At 44.2% G+C, this 18,383-nt stretch overlaps 1 protein-coding gene across 5 annotated transcripts in view; it reads right to left on the bottom strand.

The window, feature by feature from the left end:
* MSS51 (MSS51 mitochondrial translational activator) overlaps nt 1-18,383 on the bottom strand; it is a 383,411-nt gene that overhangs the window by 124,038 nt on the left and 240,990 nt on the right. For 4 of the 5 annotated variants that reach the window (XM_069646070.1, XM_069646071.1, XM_069646072.1 and 1 more), the window contains 2 exons: nt 14,322-14,446; nt 13,396-13,959 (listed from right to left, as the gene is read on the bottom strand). In XM_069646070.1, coding sequence (XP_069502171.1) covers nt 13,396-13,959; nt 14,322-14,446 — 689 coding nt within the window. The remainder of the gene's footprint in view (nt 1-13,395; nt 13,960-14,321; nt 14,447-18,383) is intronic. The other variant, XM_069646074.1, reaches the window with a different exon arrangement.

The raw sequence follows: 18,383 nt of genomic DNA, 5'->3' as shown, positions 1-18,383 counted from the left end.
TACATTGGGGTGGTAGAAACATTATAGAAGGAAATAAGACTTAAGTGAACAATGTATGGACTGGGCTTGTGATATAGCTTTACTTGCCTAGGTGGGGGGATCTCCACACAGAACTATGTCTAGTGGTAGGGGCTAGTATTCTGCCAATTGTTCTAACACACTGCTTTCCTCCTATATCTATTGTTGGTTACCTTTATTAAGTGATTTGTGTGACATTTAACCAGAGTACAGTTGATGCACTTTAATGAAATCTAATAATAATTGTGGTACCACTTAGAACTGTATATATTTGCAATTGTAGATTTTCTGAACACAAAGTGAGTTATTGTGATTGTGTACATAACCTTGAACTTAATTATATAAAGAATGTGCTTTAACTAATACAGTGTGCGGACATTTCTTTGTGGGGGCTTGGGGACTACACTGTCCTTAAGAACTAGCCTGCATCACCTCCTGAGAAGTTAGGCCTTGATTGCTCGACTATGTTACCAATAATAGAGAATCTTGGCTGGGGTCCTCTGTGCCTCTCCTCTACCATATAGAGAGCAGAAGTACAGACCCCCCTCCAGTCTTTACAGTCACCTGCAGGCGAACAGAATCTGTGAGAGACTCAACGGCCTGCTTAAAGAAAGAATAGCCAAATTGAAGCTTACCTTGAAGAAAGGGTGGTTGCATTGCCTACCACTGGCATTGTATGCGTTGATAAATCAGCAAGGTTCCGACCACCAGTTTAACCCCCATGAAATAGTGACAGGGAGGCAGATGAGGACACCCCTCACACCTCCATCTAGAACTAGAAGTGATGCCCAGTCAACTGCAGAATTGTTAGAAAAGGAGTTACGAGATTATTTAACATGCATGACAAGTATCTATGTCATTTCAGATCAGCTCAAGCAAAAGGGGTGTGGGGCAGCACAGAACACAGAAGGAGATGTTACAGCAACCGGATGTGAAGAACTACGTCTTCCCAAACCTTTTCCCGGTAATTCGATCCTAACTGCAACTTCACTAGGAAATGGCATGAGCCACGCTTTAATGGGCCATTCATCGTGGAGGACGTAACGCTATCAGCAGTAAAGGTGCAACGCAGACACGCTTGGATATTTCTTGGAGATGTAAAGATCTATGCTAGAGAACCCCCTTCACCCCCACCTCTGTCGGAAGCAAGCATCGGGGAAGAACCTCAGCACGTGCAGACTAGATCCATGACGAGGAAGAAGGATGCACAGACTGTTGAATAAAGACAGGCAAAGAGTACATTGGACTTTGGCTTGTTTTGGGATACTCCTTTTCAGCTACTAAAAAAGGAGTTAAGGGAAGATATTTGTTCTTGAGCCACAGGAGTTTGCTGACATTGGACTAAAACATGTTTATGTCTTGATCAAGAAAGAAAGCATGCCACATTTGGAGTTCCTTTTCGACGACTGGAAGAGGGAGCAGTTCCCCAATTCCTTTCTCACTGAGATTCTTTTCGGAGGTGCCTGTGGTGGTACCCAATGACGACATTCATTGGATCATCCTTGCTGTTTTTGTCTACATTCTTCGTTCATGGTCTTCGTTGGTGGGGGGAACATTTGACATTCACAATTTTCTGCAAGATCCTAAATCTGTTCCAATCGTGAGGTCTCCAGTTTCCTGGATACAGTGGGGAAAGCACAAATGCCCCTATCGGATGGTAATGCGCATAGACTGGTCGGCTTGGTATTCTATTACCTAATCGAGGAATGCCCGCATCTTGTTGGCAGACAAACTGATGTTCAAAACTTCATGAGAGACCCGAGGAATAGCGTGGCACTTAATGAAATACTGCGAGATCTCATAACAGAAGTTAACCTGTATTCTGAGAGAACACTGAGAACTGAATGAGACATTTGGAGGAAGATATCCAGAGCCTACTAACTGTGTTCTTTTACTTCTCGCTGAGGAGAGCATCCGCATTTCGTCTGGTGAAAAGGACGATTCCTTTTGTCTTCATTGGGAACTTTGTTTATCGTCCAGTAGCAGCCAGCTGAGGGCGAAATGTATGGAGCAGACTCAGCAGCTTCCTGAGTACTGCATGATGTTGCCGGATTAAAGATTTGTTTTTTCTTCCTTAAAAAAGATTAAGAATGGGCAGTGCCAATAGCAATAACATTATGGCAGACAACGAGAGATGTCCATGATGTGCAAGAAGCTATTGCTGTAAGAAATGGATGTACTTATATGTTATTTACACTTGCATCTTGTTTATAGTGCTACTTCTTTGACTAACAGTGCAAACTGCTTACTTTTTAGATCTTAATAGAGCAAATATTCTGGTGTATCTTCCTATGCAGGAGTAGGGTACAGATGTGGCAACTACAAGGCAGCCAAGACCTTATGTAATTGTTCCTACTCTAGAGGTACACACGAGAGCACCTGGTCCTGTGATAGGTAAACCTGGGTTACCTTTTAGAGGAAGGTCCTGTATGGAGATTTTACAGGACTCTTTGATGCCTGCATATTATGTTAATAGGATGAGGCTCTTGGAACTTTCTCCTACACAGTTAGCACACGTAAACGCACCAAGTCCACTGACAAATGGTTCTATGATTGGTCCAGCAAGAAAGAGTTATGCTGACATACTTCATGAAATGATCATAGAAGCTCATAAGAAAATAACAAGACCTAAGGGAAGTGCTAGGGAGGATGATCATGAGTTAAATGATTACCTAGATAGTACAGCTCACTTGGGGAATAACATATGGTATCAGCATATGAAAGCAATGGGAAGGAGGACCTCAAAGGAGGAATGCTTTGTATGTGCACGCCTGCCTTATTTCATGGGAGGTCTAAAATCTTCATAGCTATTGAAATAGACCTCCAGACAGCGCATTGTCTATTACACATAACACTCTGCCGTACAAGAGGTCAGTTCATGGGCTGAGATGCCTATCTCAAATGGGCAACTGAATAGACAGACCTAGATGAAGATGATTATGTCCCAGACACGAAGACAAGAAAGAGGGCGCGCACCAAGAATCATGTGATCAGATATGAACACCTGGAGTGAAAGGATCTGAAATCAGATGGGAAGTAAACAGAAGACTTGAGAGTCCAGGAAAATCTGCAGAAGAAATTTGTAGATGGAAGAACAGGGGCCAGATGCAGATTTGGGTATCCGTGCTATCACCAGATACATGGGAAGAAGGAGTAGTAATCTACAGTGCCTGGGTGGTCATTGGTTGTTATCAGCCAATCATTGACATAGTACAGAATGGGTTCAAGCCTCTATGGCCTAGACTTGCTAAACTACTGACCTGGGTCGAAGATAGAGGAGGACCTTTGCAGATAGTGGCTTTGGAAAGTGCAAAGCTGTGCTTCAGAAACAATGGCACACGAAAAGTTGGAGAGAATCAGAACTGTGGTCGAATCATTGATGTACCAGGAATGAAACTTGGAACAGCAGTAATCATGGATCACTACTGGACTTGTGGATCCGGAGCTTATATGAAGCTACCCAAGGATTGGGGAGGAAAATGCTCACTAGTGAATGTTCATGTTCCAGCGTTGGTGATTCCTAAAAGTGACTTAAGCTTTGGCAGGTTTCCAAAAGCAGATGCTCACCTGAGGAAGAAGAGATCTGTAGAGCTGATTCATCGAATGAAGCGGGAGAACTATTTCTCTGCCAAGGCAATAGAAGCTTTTGACTCCATCCCATATGAACACAGACTGTTCAGCCAGACTTTGTTGGTATTCACGTTGATCTTCATGCCAAGAATCCAAGTTGGAGCAAATACTAAATGGCTACAGATCACCAGATGGGAATTGCTGCAGACAATCAAAACTACCATAAAGGGATTCACAGCTATCAGAGAAGAGATGAGAGACATACGACTGATGACCCTTCAGAATAGATATGTCCTGGACATGATTACAGCTATGGATGGAGTTCCTTGGAGCCCTGATAGTGTTGGTGTTGCTCAGATTTTGTGTGATCAGGGTAATACTGTCACAATGCAAGAAAACTTCAAAGAAATCCATAGGGATGAAAATCATGATTGATGTTGAATCAGGATGGAAGGCCAGAGATTTGACAGATTTAGAAATCAGAGAAGGCCAGCATTCATGCACCTGAGGGAACAAAGTTCCTGTAACCAAAGAACCATAAGAATTATGTGGGAAGATAAATTTATTGCAGTCCAAGTGGACAATGCATGCTCATGACTTGGAACAAAGATGAGCATGTGAAATCAGCAAGAGGCCTGAAGGGAGTCATAAAGATATGGATCCCATAGAAGCATTTCTTCAGACAAGGATGTCTAGACATGAGTGATGATGGGAGAGTGGTCGATGAATCGCCCAGAGTGGGAGTGTAGAGAAGGAGCCAAGTGCCCTCTCCCTCAAGCGTCTCGCCCATATTGCCTATATGTTGGGAAACAGAGTGTGAGACACGTGCAGCACCAGTGAAAATACTGATACCAAGGAGACTCCTGAAAGTAAGGTTCCCATTGAGAAAGCCATACATGCATACAAGACTGTATGATGGCCATTTGAATTAAATCCCAGAAGAAGCGGAGCAAATGAATGGAACAGAAGAATGGTGATGTCATAACACGAAGCCGCGCTGACATACATAAAAGAGATGCAGAGACAAGAGAATGAAGATATTCTATAAGACATCAAGAAAGTATCAAAGATAAGTGACATCTTGGGCTCAAGATGAAGAAACTTATGCTATAGAAACGATGAAGATATCAAGTCACTTTATATGTGTACATGTGCAAAGAAACGCAAGCAGATGAAGTATTCTTGAGGCTAGCTTTATCGTGAATAGATTGTGGCATGCACCAACGTATACATATATAGGAATAAGTAAAGAATGGATGGTTCCACTATGTGTTACGGCAGAGCTGGACCAGAAAATGAAGGCCTTTTTTCCAGTGTGTCGCAGCTGAAAAAAGCAAATGAATTACAGGAGTGAATCTCAGAAAGGCGAGGCTGGATGAGCCCCAGGAAGCCAAGGCCATTTGGGCTGGGACGAGCCGACATTAGTTACAATCGTGTGAAGGAGTGAAACACAATTTCAGAAGGCCTGGACAAAAACAAAGAAGACGTCAGAGGTCTATGAGAAAATAGTATTTTTAATACACTAGAGCTCGATTTTGTGGTCTTCAGTCACATGGAAGGATGAAGTTGGGCAAACATGACAAAACACACCTACGCACGGAGGCAGAGCGTGCCTTCACTCCCCTGAATTCTCCAGAGTAAAGAACATTTACAAGGACAAGTTCAAAGCCTTAATGGACAGCAGACCACTCAGGTGATGATGGATGATATGCTAATTGGTGGGAAGCTATGGTTATGACCAGCTTACCAGCACCTGGAAGCCCAGCCTGCATGCTGCTAACATAGGTGGAAAAGTACTGACGGGTGTAAGAGAGTCAACCATTTGAAAGGGGTCGCGTGATTAAAGGCCCTATAGTTGTGTAGCCAATAGGACATTGTGTATTTAGTGGCATTCATAGTGACCTGTTTGAGGGGAGGGCTTAGTTGCCCCACCTGATGTTAAGGAGCATATCACTCTCTTACACTAGTATGGAACATATTCTTAGATGTTCCCCTAATCCTATCACTTTCTTCAATAGATTTTTTTAGTTTGCCACGTAGGATGACGTTAGTAGATATGTAGGTGAACGTCACCTATGACGAGTTTTTGTTATAAAAGTACGCTTTTTTTAGATGCATTGAGAGACCGTGCTGTGCGACGTTCATTGATGTCCGTTGTACTCCCTGTTTTAGATAATTGATATTAAAACAGTTAACCTTTGCCAACTACCTGAGTCGTTAAGATTATTGATGTTTGAGTAACTCCTGCATCCCCATTCATCTCAAAAGTATTGCTACCTCATTTTAAAGGGCTGAGGGTATCTCAGTTCAACAGCCACAGCAGACAAACTGAATTAAAGCGGACACCAAGTACTTTGCGGGACTCCGCTCGCTCCGCTCCACGGAGGTCTTTTCAAATGATTAACTCCTCCTCTGCTCCTCCTATGCTGTTAACCCATTCATAGCCCCAGCAGACAAACTGAATGAAAGCGGACACCAAGAAATCTGCCGGAGTCCTTTTTATAGACGGAAGGGAGCAAAGGTTTATGTTCGGAAGAAACCTGGCCCCCTTGCCAGTCCCAAATGACTTTTGCCTTTATGTTGGTTTTCTGCAGAAAGCAAGATTCTGTGCCCCCTGTCCTCTCCAGCTACGGATGCGCCAAGAAGAATAGAAGAAGAGCAGCACACAAATATACGTTCCTTGTTTTAATGTTTGTTTTTTTATTTGTCAGGTTGTTTGTTTGTTGTTTGTTATTTTTTGATTCCCTAGTCTGAGAATGTCGACTTAAGGGAAAAAACATGTCCTATGAAAGGACATATATTTTGTGATAAAAAAGAAATCCCATAGAAAAGAAGGGCAAATACTGGACACAGGTGAATGTGTTCATTGTATATAAACCAGGTCCCGGTACCACGCAGCAGGAATTTGAGAAAAAGTAAAAATGTACGCAAATAAGAAGAGGATCAGTAGCTTTGATGTATTAGGAACCAAAGGAAAAACATGATGGAGATTGTTTAGGAGGCAGGAATGTTTTACAGACACACAAAAATAGGTTTTTTAAGGGTTGGGTTGAGGAGGAAGTATTGATGATAGAGACATATTTGTTTTTCAAAGGAAACTCATTCAAGTTTTTTATTACAGGTGGACAGAAGAGATGAAGTATACATCAACAGATTGGCGACATCCAAACCTATGAGCAGAGAGATGGTCCAGGGACCCAGCCAAAATGCCCATTCACAGACATTCCTGGCAAAAACTCCCCCATCTTTGTGTTCCCTTGCTGAAATGCCCCCTCATGTAGACTTCTGAACTAAGAATCTGAGTGCTCTGTGAGGAAAGAAACATAAAAGATGACTGGCTGTTGAAATAAAGGGCCCAGGAACTTGCTGAAAAAGCAGCCTAATAAAAAATAAAAAAAAGGAGGGACAAATTTGACCGGACAAAGACAGTCCATGGATACTAAACCAAGATGAGTCGAATGGAAGATGAGGCTTTAAAAGATGAATAAAGAAGAAAAGAAAAATGAACTTGACAAAAGGTGCATGGGGAACCACGAAAATGTTATGGATAGGGAGTAAGGAAAACATGTGTAGAGTAAAAGCAACACGCAAGTAATTGTGAAAAGATGGGCTGGTGGGTTCCCTCAAAGTGTGACTGTCTTTTGATTCTCATAGTAGCTGTAATGACCTGATGTATAGTTAGTATAAAATAGATGGTGGGACTCAGATAAAAGCGAACAAAGGTATTCTTTAGGGATACATACATGTTTAGACTAGGAGAATGTAATGTGTTAGTACTGACACTGTAGAAATATTTTTAGGATGCCTTCCATAGTGAAATAAATGGCCTCACAGACAAGGGTGATTAGGACAGAGATGAGTAGGTTCACTGAAAGTGGAGGAGGGTGGACATTGGGTGTAGTGGTATGTATTAAGAAGGTGTCTAAATACAATCCAGAGGTGGGAGTGTACAGAAGGTAGACCCCAACTCCCCCCAAACTGAATGTATAGGGTGGTAGATCCCACCCCTCTCAAACGGAATGCAGATAATTTGTTGGGTTAATCAATAACTCCAGTATTGCGAAAATCCGAATTATAGTGCTTAAAAGGCCAAACAAGCACATTGTAGGGCGACAAACATTTTTAGGGTGAGAATGCTTTGCACAGCGGAGGGCATGACGGGTAGCCTACATTTATCATAGTTATTGAAAATCTAGATTTAAAACTGAACAGGAATGAAGTTCTGATAAAAACAGATTGGTCAGTCATTTTTGTAATTTGATCAGCCATTTTGGTTGGGATAAAGTCAGACAGATCCTAAAATGGTTTCTAGAAATATAAAATGGTGGCATTCTGCAAGTCACGCTGAAATAATGAAATAATTCCCTCAAACAGTTCATTGAAAGTTCAGTAGAGGAGAACATGGCTGGGACATAATGGCCCTCATTACGACCCTGGCGGATTTTTTCCGCCATCGACGGACTTTTCCGCCATGGCGTAAAGTCCGTTTACGCCATGGCGGATGGCGGACTTACCGCCCCATTCCGAGGTTGGCGGGGCGGTAAGTCCCCATTGACCCATTTACCCTTCCCCATTCCCATTTCGGCCCCATAGGGCTCCATGGGAGTGGGGAAGGCGTTAATTACGCCACCGTACATTACGGTGGCGTAATTAACACCAAGGTCCCATAGCGCCATGGATTTTTACGCCCGCAAAAAGCGGGCGTAAAAGTGACCATGGCGCTTTGGGAACTCGTAGTTGGCGGTAAGGGGTCGGCGCAGCTAACGCTGGCGTAAACCCCTTACCGCCAGGGTCCTAATGAGGGCCAATGTCTGTACTTCTTGGTAACAATTCTGACAGTGATGGACCGCGAATTTAGCAATTAGTACAGACAGCTGGTCAGCTAGCAACAGTTGTGGGGTTCACAGGGAGTCCACTGCAGATGTAGACTTTTTGGCAAGAAAGCATGCTATCGCCTGCCAAAATTACCTTGAGGACAATGTCAGAAATGTTCTTTCTTGAAGCATCAAAGGATTCATTTTAAAGGTCAATAACTTCTCACACAAATGTAATTAGCCCGTATGCCAATTGATGTCCTAGTGGCCTCTGTGTGGCAGTTAAGCCAGCGAATCACATGCACATGAGGGTTTGTCTTTTATTAAAAGGACCAATGGAAATGTTTTGTGTAATAATTATTAAATAACACCAGCTTTGAAATAGTATACAAAGAGCTGAATTCAGAGCTCATTTGATTGCTGTTGGGGTTTCTGCTGTATGTAGTCGGCTGTACCCTGGTTTGCTGTGAAGAATAAAAGATGTCTTTTGAAATCCAGCCTGAGTTTCTTGATGTCTTCCTGCTTGGTCTCCAGCCTATATTCCCTGATCTAGAAGTGCCAGAGGCCCAGACAGGGCACTGAGCCCATCTCGACACCCCATTCTCCTCACAAGAGGAGGAGAGCAAACTAGAAGAAGATTGGGCAGAGCCCTACGGAGGCAAAAAAATGCATGGAAGGAGAAACACCTAGAAGGTGACAAGGAAGAGATAACAGAAATGTTTAACCCAGAGAATATCAGAAACCCCAGATCGTCAGACTGGCAGCCATCCCCCAGAGTTTCCAAGTACATGATGCAGAGACTTAGGAAACGCTAGACAAATACACATGGCAGCGCATGAAGGCGGAATGTCTGCGCCCAGATCTGCCAGGTAAAGTGGCAGAGGCGCTCGAGCTAGATTCCAAAAGGCTAGCCTTCATCACCAAGATGGCGAAAGACCCTTGCAAGGATATGGATAGGTCTTGGCAAAGCTGTCAAGAGAAGGTGCTCTACCTCGCAGGTCCAATAGCAAAAATCATGGACCTAGTGGAACAAGCCAGAGACACCAAAGAAGAGGTAGACAGCAAGGTAGCCGACCACAAGCGATTCATATGGTGCTAGCGGAGAGGGAGAGCCTGCACAACAAGCTGAGACAGCTCAAGCAAAAAAGAGGCCATCAAACTATGCACACCCACTCCAAGATTTATAAACAATATGTTCCTGGTTCACAGAAAAGTGAAAGTGAGACCAGTTATAAATTATAAAGAATTTGGCCAGCTTGGTAGTATACGGCCACTTCAAAATGGAAGGTATTAACCATCTGAGGGATGCCTTAAGAGAAAGACGGGTTAACAAGGATTAACCTAAAGGACGCATATCTCACGATACCCGTCAAAGAGAATTTCCGGACTTACCTAGCATTCATCGGGGACAGGCAGTTTTGGCCATTCAAAACAATGCCATTCGGACTAGCGTCAGCACCATGGGCTTTCACCAAGCTCATGAGACCAGTAGCAGCAGCAATCAGAGAGAAAGGAATATGCATGATCATATATTTAGACGACATACTGCTTTTAGCAGAAGACAGAGAAACCCTGATATATCAGACGATGTGGGTGAAGAAACTCCTCACATCCTTGGGATTCCTAGTGAACCAGGTGAAATCAGACACAACCCCGAGGAGGGGGATAGACTTCCTAGGTTTTATTGTAGACGCCAAAACAGCGATGCTGGAACTGCCGATCAGAAAGATCTGAGACATCAAGAGAGAGATGAAAGCATGTCTCTACAAACAAGTGATATCTTTGAGAGCCCTCGTGAGAATAGTAGGACTCCTAGCGTTGTCAATTCAAGCCATATTTCCGGGGCCTCTACATTACCGGCATTTTAGAGACTGAAGATCAGACACCTCCAGCAAGGGCTGATATACCATCAGATAATCTCTCTAGACCATGATTTCGTGACAGAGCTAGAATAGTGGTTGAAAAATATGGATGCTTGGAATGGGCAAGCCATTTTCGGAGACCGGCCAAGCTAGTGATAGATCAGACACCAGCAAAGTGGGCTGGGGAGCGTGGTGTGGCTCACTAGAGACAGGAGGGAAATGGAGCGCAGACAAATTACAGCTGCACATAAATTGTTTAGAACTACTAGCTGGATCCTTCGCGATCAAAGCATTTACAAAAGGGAAGTGAACTTGTGGATTCTGCTGAAAATGGACATTCCAACAGTCAAGTACATCAATCACATAGGAGGTATGAAATCCAAACTCTTGGCAGAACTAGCAAAAGACTTTTGGCATTACTGCCTGCAATCAGGGACTTTGGTGACAGCAGAGTACCTTCCGGGCTCGCTCAATATAGTGGCAGACTGGAATTCCCGATATCTTGCCAACTCCAGTGACTGGAAATTGAACAAACAAGTGTTTCAGCAGATGGAACAGCTATGGGGGCCAGAGCACACAGACCTGTTCGCGTCCAGGCTGAGCCTGCATTAAGAGCAGCTACTTCAGCTGGAGATTAGATCCAACAGCCTGGGGCGCAGATGCTTTTCTCCAAAACTGGAGAGGGGAATTGCATTATGCCTTTCCCCCATTCATAATGCTGAGCAAAGTCCTGGCGAAGACGCACCAAGAGAGGGTGACACTGATTTTAGTGACCTCGGTGTGAAAATCGCAAGTGTGGTTCCTGATTTAAATGGAGCTGGCCACGGATTTTCCCATCAGGAGAGTACCTACTCATGGACCCAACTGGGTCCTTTCATCCTCTGAGAGTGAATGGGACTCTCCCGCTGATGGTGTGCAGGATATCAGGAGATGAGTAGGCACTGCCAGGCATACTGAAACAAGCTGTAGAACTGATTGCAGAATCCTGGTCACCTTCGACACAGAGGATCTACGACGCAGTTTGGAGTAAGTGATCGAGTTGGTGCAAAAGGAGAAATGTTCATCCCGTTTCCTCCCCTGTAGTAGCAGTCTTCAATGTCCTAGCCTATCTGTTACAAGATGGAAAAGCCTTCAGGACCTTAGGGGTTTATAGATGAAAACCCAGCGTAATAAGACTCATAAAAGGAGCCTGATTTCAAGCCCCACCAGACCTGAAATATTTACAGTTATGGGACAACACAGTAGTGTTGTGGTTCCTAGCGAACTGGCCTACCAACAAATACCTATCCTTGAAACAATTGTCAGGTAAACTGGCTATGCTTCTATGCCTAGTGTCGTGCAGACGTGCGTCTGATGTCAAAGCCCTAAATGTGAACAGGAAAGTATTTGGACCAGATGGAGTTACTTTCACACTCGCTAGGAGGACAAAGACTAACTCTGCATCTATCTCTTGCCCCTATCTACCAGAGCACCCGAAATGGTGCGTAGCAGCTTGTATAAGAGAGTATGAGAATAGGACAGCCTAAATGCGTCCAGCAGGCGTTAATCAGCTCTCAATAGCACGTAGGAAGCCATACAAAGCGGTGTCAACAGCCACCATTGCCAGATGGGTGCGCAAGAACATGCAGCTGGCAGGGATTGACATGAGGAAGTTTGGGGGTACAGTAGAAGTTTGGGGTACATGCAGCTGGAGTGACGCTACAGAATATTTTAGAAACAGCAGAGTAGGCCAGCGATAGTGCATTTAAGACATTCTACTTTAAGCTGATGCAATCATTGGGGACAGCAATAGTGGGGAACTTTGAACAAGCATAATGATCGCCTCCGGTCTTGACATAAGGTTGCGCAGGGAATGTTGAGGCAAGAATTACTTTCCCACCCAGCGCATGCACTAAATTAGATCACAAAGAATGTTGAATTGTGATGTAATGGACACTGCAATTGCCCCCACGCCACTGATAATTGCCTTCTCTGCTCCATAGGAGATGACCAGAAGACAGCTATGCAGCATGGCAAGAGCGGATATGCACAGCGAGCTAGCATCATACCCAAGGAAGTTGGGAGGACAAGATGTTGTTAAGATTGTTTTGTTTGGTTACTGTTTAGGATCAGTTCAGAGCATCCAAAGAAGAGGAGGAGGGGACTACGGGAAGTGACATATGGACAGGGCAGGAAAACCAAGGACTACAGGAGAGGTATGGACAGAGGGAAATGTAGTTCAAAGAACATTAAACAGAAAGTAAAAAGAGAAAATGTGTAAAAGAGGTAATTTTCAGTTATTTCTGTTATTTTTTTTGACACTGCTGAAGAGTACCAATAAAGAAGTTGAAGCATAATGCTCGCCTCCGTGTATTTAATAGAATCAAGACTCCCTGCGCAGACCCGCAGGGGTAATCTTCATTACCACCACGCCATATCCATAATGAGGCCCTTTAACTTGAAAGTGATAAAACCGGCAAGTGTGTGAAAACAAAGGGGTACTTATGAAATTAATTGGGTCTTTGGAAATCCTCCCCAATCAAATAACAGAAGCTTTGCATGAAAACATAGAAGAAGATGGCCTCATTATGAGGTTGCCAGTAGGCACTGGCGGCCTACCAGCAACCTCGGCTTACCGTTTCCACTGCCTGATATCCCGGTAATACTGGGATATTACGGGCGGTGGAGGAACCGTAAGTTCCCATTCCTGTGGAGTGCCATAGGACTCCATGGGAATGGGAACACTGAAGAACCGGCACCGTTGCTAACAGTGCTGCTGCTTTAGTGGTTTTTCTGCCGGTAGTGGCATGAACTACTGGCAGGTCAGGCCTGCCGGTAGTTCACTGCCCCTATCGGCAGACACAGAGTATGCCGGTCCCGAAAAAGTTAAATGCTGTTTCCAGCACTTTTTTCCAGAGTGACATCCTCGTAATGAAGGCCATTGTTTTAAAGTGTGATGTGCTTCTAATCTCAATGATATGCCAGAGGCTGATGCAGCCGTCACATGCATTCCATAGGCATGAGAGATCAAAATCTAGTATCTGCCGAAAGACTTGGGTTAACAGGTTGAGTCTGGGAGCTCAATCAAGATTCCCACTTGCATGAAAGCCTATCACCAGATTAGGTTCTGAGTTTTAAATTTAGCTTCTTACCTGGATGAAAGCCCACCACCAGGTCAGGACGGGCTGCCTTCTGGCTCTCCACAAGGGTCTCCCAGAAGACATGGTAGAGCCCTTTATAGCTACTCAAGTAAACTCTTCCAAGTGGTCCAAAGGCTGCCAGTGGGGGCCTCATGAGCGGACCTGCCACTACTTCCGGTCCAATCATCACCACTTCAATGCCCTTGTTCTCTGGAAACATACGAGCAAGCTCATCATAGTCTGTCAGTCTAGTGTTGAGAGTCTCGATGTAGGATGCCCCGACCACATGAACCGTGATAGGACCAGCTTTGGGATCAAGTTTGAATGCCTTGAGTCCAAAGCCAATGGTCAGGGGCCTGGAGAAAAAGTCTGATGTCAGCCGCTTGACGGAGTCTAGGAGGCACCTCTCTTCTGGCTGAGGTTTACCTGCATTGGACCACAGGATGTTCATGTTACGTCCAGTCATAATCCTGCCCAGTTTTTCCTCCAGGTGATCTTGCATGGCGAACCAATCATCCCAGCTTTTCACAGCCATTATAGGTTCTACCCACTGTGAAGTGGGAAAGGGAATGTCTCCTAGAAAGCAAGCAAAGTTAAAAAGAAAGTTAGCTGAGAGATTGTGCTAAAGAGTAGGAGGTTAAGTGCACTCGGAGAGGCTCTGGATCCCAGTCCCAGATTCCCACTGTTGTGCCATTAGTTCTCACAAGGCTCCTTCTAAATTAATTCTAATAATTGTTTGCATTATGAAAGTCATATATAAACAAAATCGGAAATGTGTTTAATATAGTTCATTGATAGCTTAATACAACCTATATAAGGTATCATTCATGATAGATGAACCTTTTTTCATGTTAAAAGAACTACGGCTTGTGTGCCTTTAGCAGTCATTCTGCGGAATATATTTTTAAGACTCCAACCTCTGCTTTTTGGGATCTTACCAGTGAAGATTAGCCACTCCACCAGCCGATCTGTGGCAGCCAGCTCCAGCTTCTTACAGAACTTCTTGTGGAGGGGCCAGTTAGCACGCTGGCATTTAGAGTCACAGTAATACACATTCTGGCATCTGTAGAAGGGCAAGAAGTATAGGCGAGTGGGAACAGACAGAGAGGAGGAAATCAACTGACGATAAGAATGAACAAACATTAAGAGAAAGGTGCAATTTTTGGCAAAACCCAGGCATCACACTTGGTGCAAGCTAGTCCAGCTGCATATCCATCCCCCAGAGTCTCTTGGCCCATGTGCAGGGTGGCAGTTTTTATTTTCTTGATGCACAGCTAGGTGCACAGATACATCGAATAGGCAACTACAGTTTAACCAGTTGATCCCAAATAGAGAACATTGAAAGCTGCAGCCAAGATTCGCTTTCCACCAAACTAACCGTGATGTGTGATGAAAATGTCAACTTTCACCTCACAGTACTTCAGGACAGAGAACCTACTTCTACTCAGACTGCTTCTTCCAGGGATTGAAGATCCATGATGGAAGAAAATGATAGCCAGTGGTGAAATGTATCATATAGTTCAGGGGCTGGGCAGGGGGATGGGTGGGAGGTAATTCGGTAGGAGAGGATGAAGGACCATAACGTTTTTCAATTTTTCATTTTTTAGAGTAGAGCACTGTAACAAATGTGGTACCTGGTTTAGCAAGTAGAAAAGGTTCAGAAAACTATAGAAGATCATGCAGCAACTGGGTTCTGTGATGAATCCTTGGATGTCATCACTTCTCGCTGAGGTGGTGCCCCTTCCCATGAGGCCAGGGTTGGTGAGGCCACTACCTGATATTCCCCCTGGGGGTAGTACTCAGCAGGAGGATCTGATGGTAAGAGACCCCCCTTTGGGAGTAGAGACGACTATCCAAGGAGAAGGTGGCATTCTGTGCTCCAATCCCCCTCACCTACCCATTCTTGCTTTGTAGCCCCATGTACATGTGTCATATAGCCAAAATCATAAGTAATGGGATGAGGAACAATCTAGTCAACCCAGGGGAGAAGTATGGTGTAAATACTGAGAAGAGTCTAGTCTACCCAACGGAGGACTATGGACAGGTACTGAGACGAGGAGGCAATATGGACGCATGAAGAGCACTCATGGAACCACTACTGGTCAAGTAACACTCAAAATAGAAGAGGGAAGACAGCAGAGATAGTTCAGCCCTCCCTGGAGGAGCTGCACTTAAGTCGGCGGTGTGGCAGAGTGAAGCAAGGCGGGCCGTGATGCCAGGTGAGAAGGCAAAGCATTTTCCGAGGGTCAGAAGCAGAAAGACCCTTCCCCCTGCTTGAAAACAGTGGACCTAGCTGACATAGGAAGAGGGACCACGTGATCCGCGTCGGTAGAGCAGCCCAGAGAGAACCTGCAGGTGGATAGCCACCGTAGCTGTAACAAAGTCGACAGAAGGCACGCCAGGACCAAAGGTGAGTCCTCGGGATGGGCCAAAGCCCACAGCAACGCTCTATGAAGATAGGGACAAAACAGACTAGCTAGTGGGGTCAGAAGAGAGGCAAATCCTTCAGATAAAAAGGGTGGAGGTGCCCTGGGAAGAAGGGCTGAGAAAATAGCCTGGGTAAAGACTGTGGAACAGTAATTTGTGAAGCAGTACGGGTCTGGGACCTGCACCCACAAGAAAGAAAGTTTATCAGTCATCTTCATAGTCGCGGTACCTAGCAGGTTAGTGAACCAGGTCTGCCACACTACCGGCATTGAATCCTACAGGCATGCGACCCACACCCACAAGACTGGAAGCCAAGTCTACATTGGGCAAAAGTGTACAAATCATAGAAAGAAGCCAGGGGGAGTCATATCCCCTGGTGTTGTGAACTGCAAAGTAAGCCTGAGAAAAGGCCAGGAGAAGGGAAACATTCCCCCTGGTGTTTTGAACTGTAAAGTAAACCTGATAAAAGACCATGGGAAGGGAGACATTCCCCAGGCATTGTGAAAACAGTGAGAGCAAGATACCTAGCATTCTCAAGGAATCCGATAGTGAAGAAACAACTATGGGCAATAAGAAATGTTGATGTTTGAACAGGAACTTTTTACTTTGTATTTGAACTGAGAACTTTACTGCTTTTTAGCATTTCAACATGGAACTTTGTTTTCTGACTTGGAAAGAGTTTAAGACCTGGGTAAGGGAGTCATTCCGTCAGATAAATATCCCACCTATCACTTGGAACTATGATCCGAACTGTGATCGGTTGTCCAGAAGAAGGGAGCCATTCTTCTGGACCAAGAAGATCCACTACCTCTTTAGTTTAGCTACAAGTGTAAGGGACAGAAGTATTTTTTTTTTAAACAGGACAGTGGACTTTTGATTTACAAGAACCCTTAGTATTTTAGTTGAAGTAGGAAAACCCCTCTTAGAGTAGGGAGAGGTAGGTTTTCTCTTTATTTTGGGGATTGTGCAAACAACCATGCCACGTGTGTGTCAGTCTCCTCCTTCTGCACTCTTACAGCTTACAGTTCCCAAGTGGGTAGGCTTAATTTTAATGACCACAGTAAGTTTTGTCCGAGGAATGTTAAAGGTCTTAGTAGTGGGAGGTAAAGAAGCAGTCTGTGGCGGAGTAGTTTTGCTTGAATAAAGGTGATAGACTGAATTATGACCAGGATCGGACTGGGCTATAGAATTGGCTCGGGCACCAATGAAAAAGTGGGCAACAGTTGCAAATGGCTGTTAATTCCTTTTGTGACACTGTTTGAATAGTATCCAAGGGGGAGTTTTTTGAGAAAATGTGATGCAAATTGTGCATTTTCAAGAATATTTATTCAGCAACACTGGTTAAAACTATTAGCTGCATAGGGAAGTAACTCATCAAACTGGCCCTACATTGGCCAAAAAAAGTGGCCCACTTTGACCCAAATAACTGGCCCACACCAGCACTTTGGGTTTTTGGTTCAGCCATGGGCCCATTGCCATATAGGCCAGTCCGAGCCTGATTACGACTGAATTACGCTTCAAGGGTCAAGGTTTTAATAAGGTTTTGATTTGCTCAAAACATGTGTGCTCTGTTAGAGGCAGCGTGACAGTTAGCAGCTCTTACTCTGGTTTTGATATAATTACATTAGGTCATTCTCTGACAATAACGGGAGATGGGCTGTTGCTGAGTGTCGCAGAAGGCCACTGTTCAACACTGTATTTTGCATGTATGGTCTTGACTGAGACCAATGCCCCTTTGTGCTTTCGAGAATTCTTGGAGATCCTGGTAATATTTAGCAGCAGGCTTCAGTCTTACCTTGGACCATGACACAGACAAAACTGACTGATCTAGAGGCAGTTTTCCTAAGGTTCAGGCACTAGTTAGGCAACCTATTAGTGATCTTCGCTAGTTGACATTTGGTGAGGTAAGTTCCCCACTAAGGGGAAATATAAGTTATATTCTAATCAGTGTAGAAACGTATCCAGGCTAGATTATTTTCTGATTTTGCAAGACCTTGAAGAACAATCCTTTTGTTATGATAATTCTGCAACTATCTATCCAATCATTCTATGGTCTTCTTTACTATAAGTAGGGGTCCAAGTTGTCAGCTCTAGGTCTAGCCCAACAGGGAGGTTTTGGCTTTTGTTAGGCAGCTTAATAGTGGTCTTGGGAGAGTAAACATGTGTTCGCCTAGGAGCAAGTATGCTTTCCATTCTGATCAGTATAGTTAATCATGCAAATCAGAATATTTTCTGAAATTCACCAGTTATATTATTTAAAACTAGGTTATGATAACTTTTTGTAATCAGGTATCAGTTTACGTGGAAGAATCTTTCCAATTGTCTTCTCAAATTGTCTCTTCCAATCTTTCCAATTATCGTAATCGTCTCCCTTACACCAGCTGAAGAGGACTTATTCTCCCACCAGTCAGTACATGAAGAATGACAATTCTGTTTCCACTTAAGCCTTCCATGTGAGGGCTGTATGAAGAGTTTGGCGTGCAATCCAGATTTGGCAGTAACAGGATTACTGGCACCCTTCATTTCAGAGTTTCCAATTGAAACTCGTTAAAACACTATCTGGTTTTGAATGG

The sequence above is a fragment of the Ambystoma mexicanum genome, chromosome 2p, assembly GCF_040938575.1.
Source record: "Ambystoma mexicanum isolate Mex_15411 chromosome 2p, UKY_AmexF1_1, whole genome shotgun sequence".
Classification (NCBI taxonomy): domain Eukaryota; kingdom Metazoa; phylum Chordata; class Amphibia; order Caudata; family Ambystomatidae; genus Ambystoma; species Ambystoma mexicanum.
Note: the sequence above shows the minus strand (reverse complement) of the source record. Positions and strands in the feature narration are given on the sequence as shown.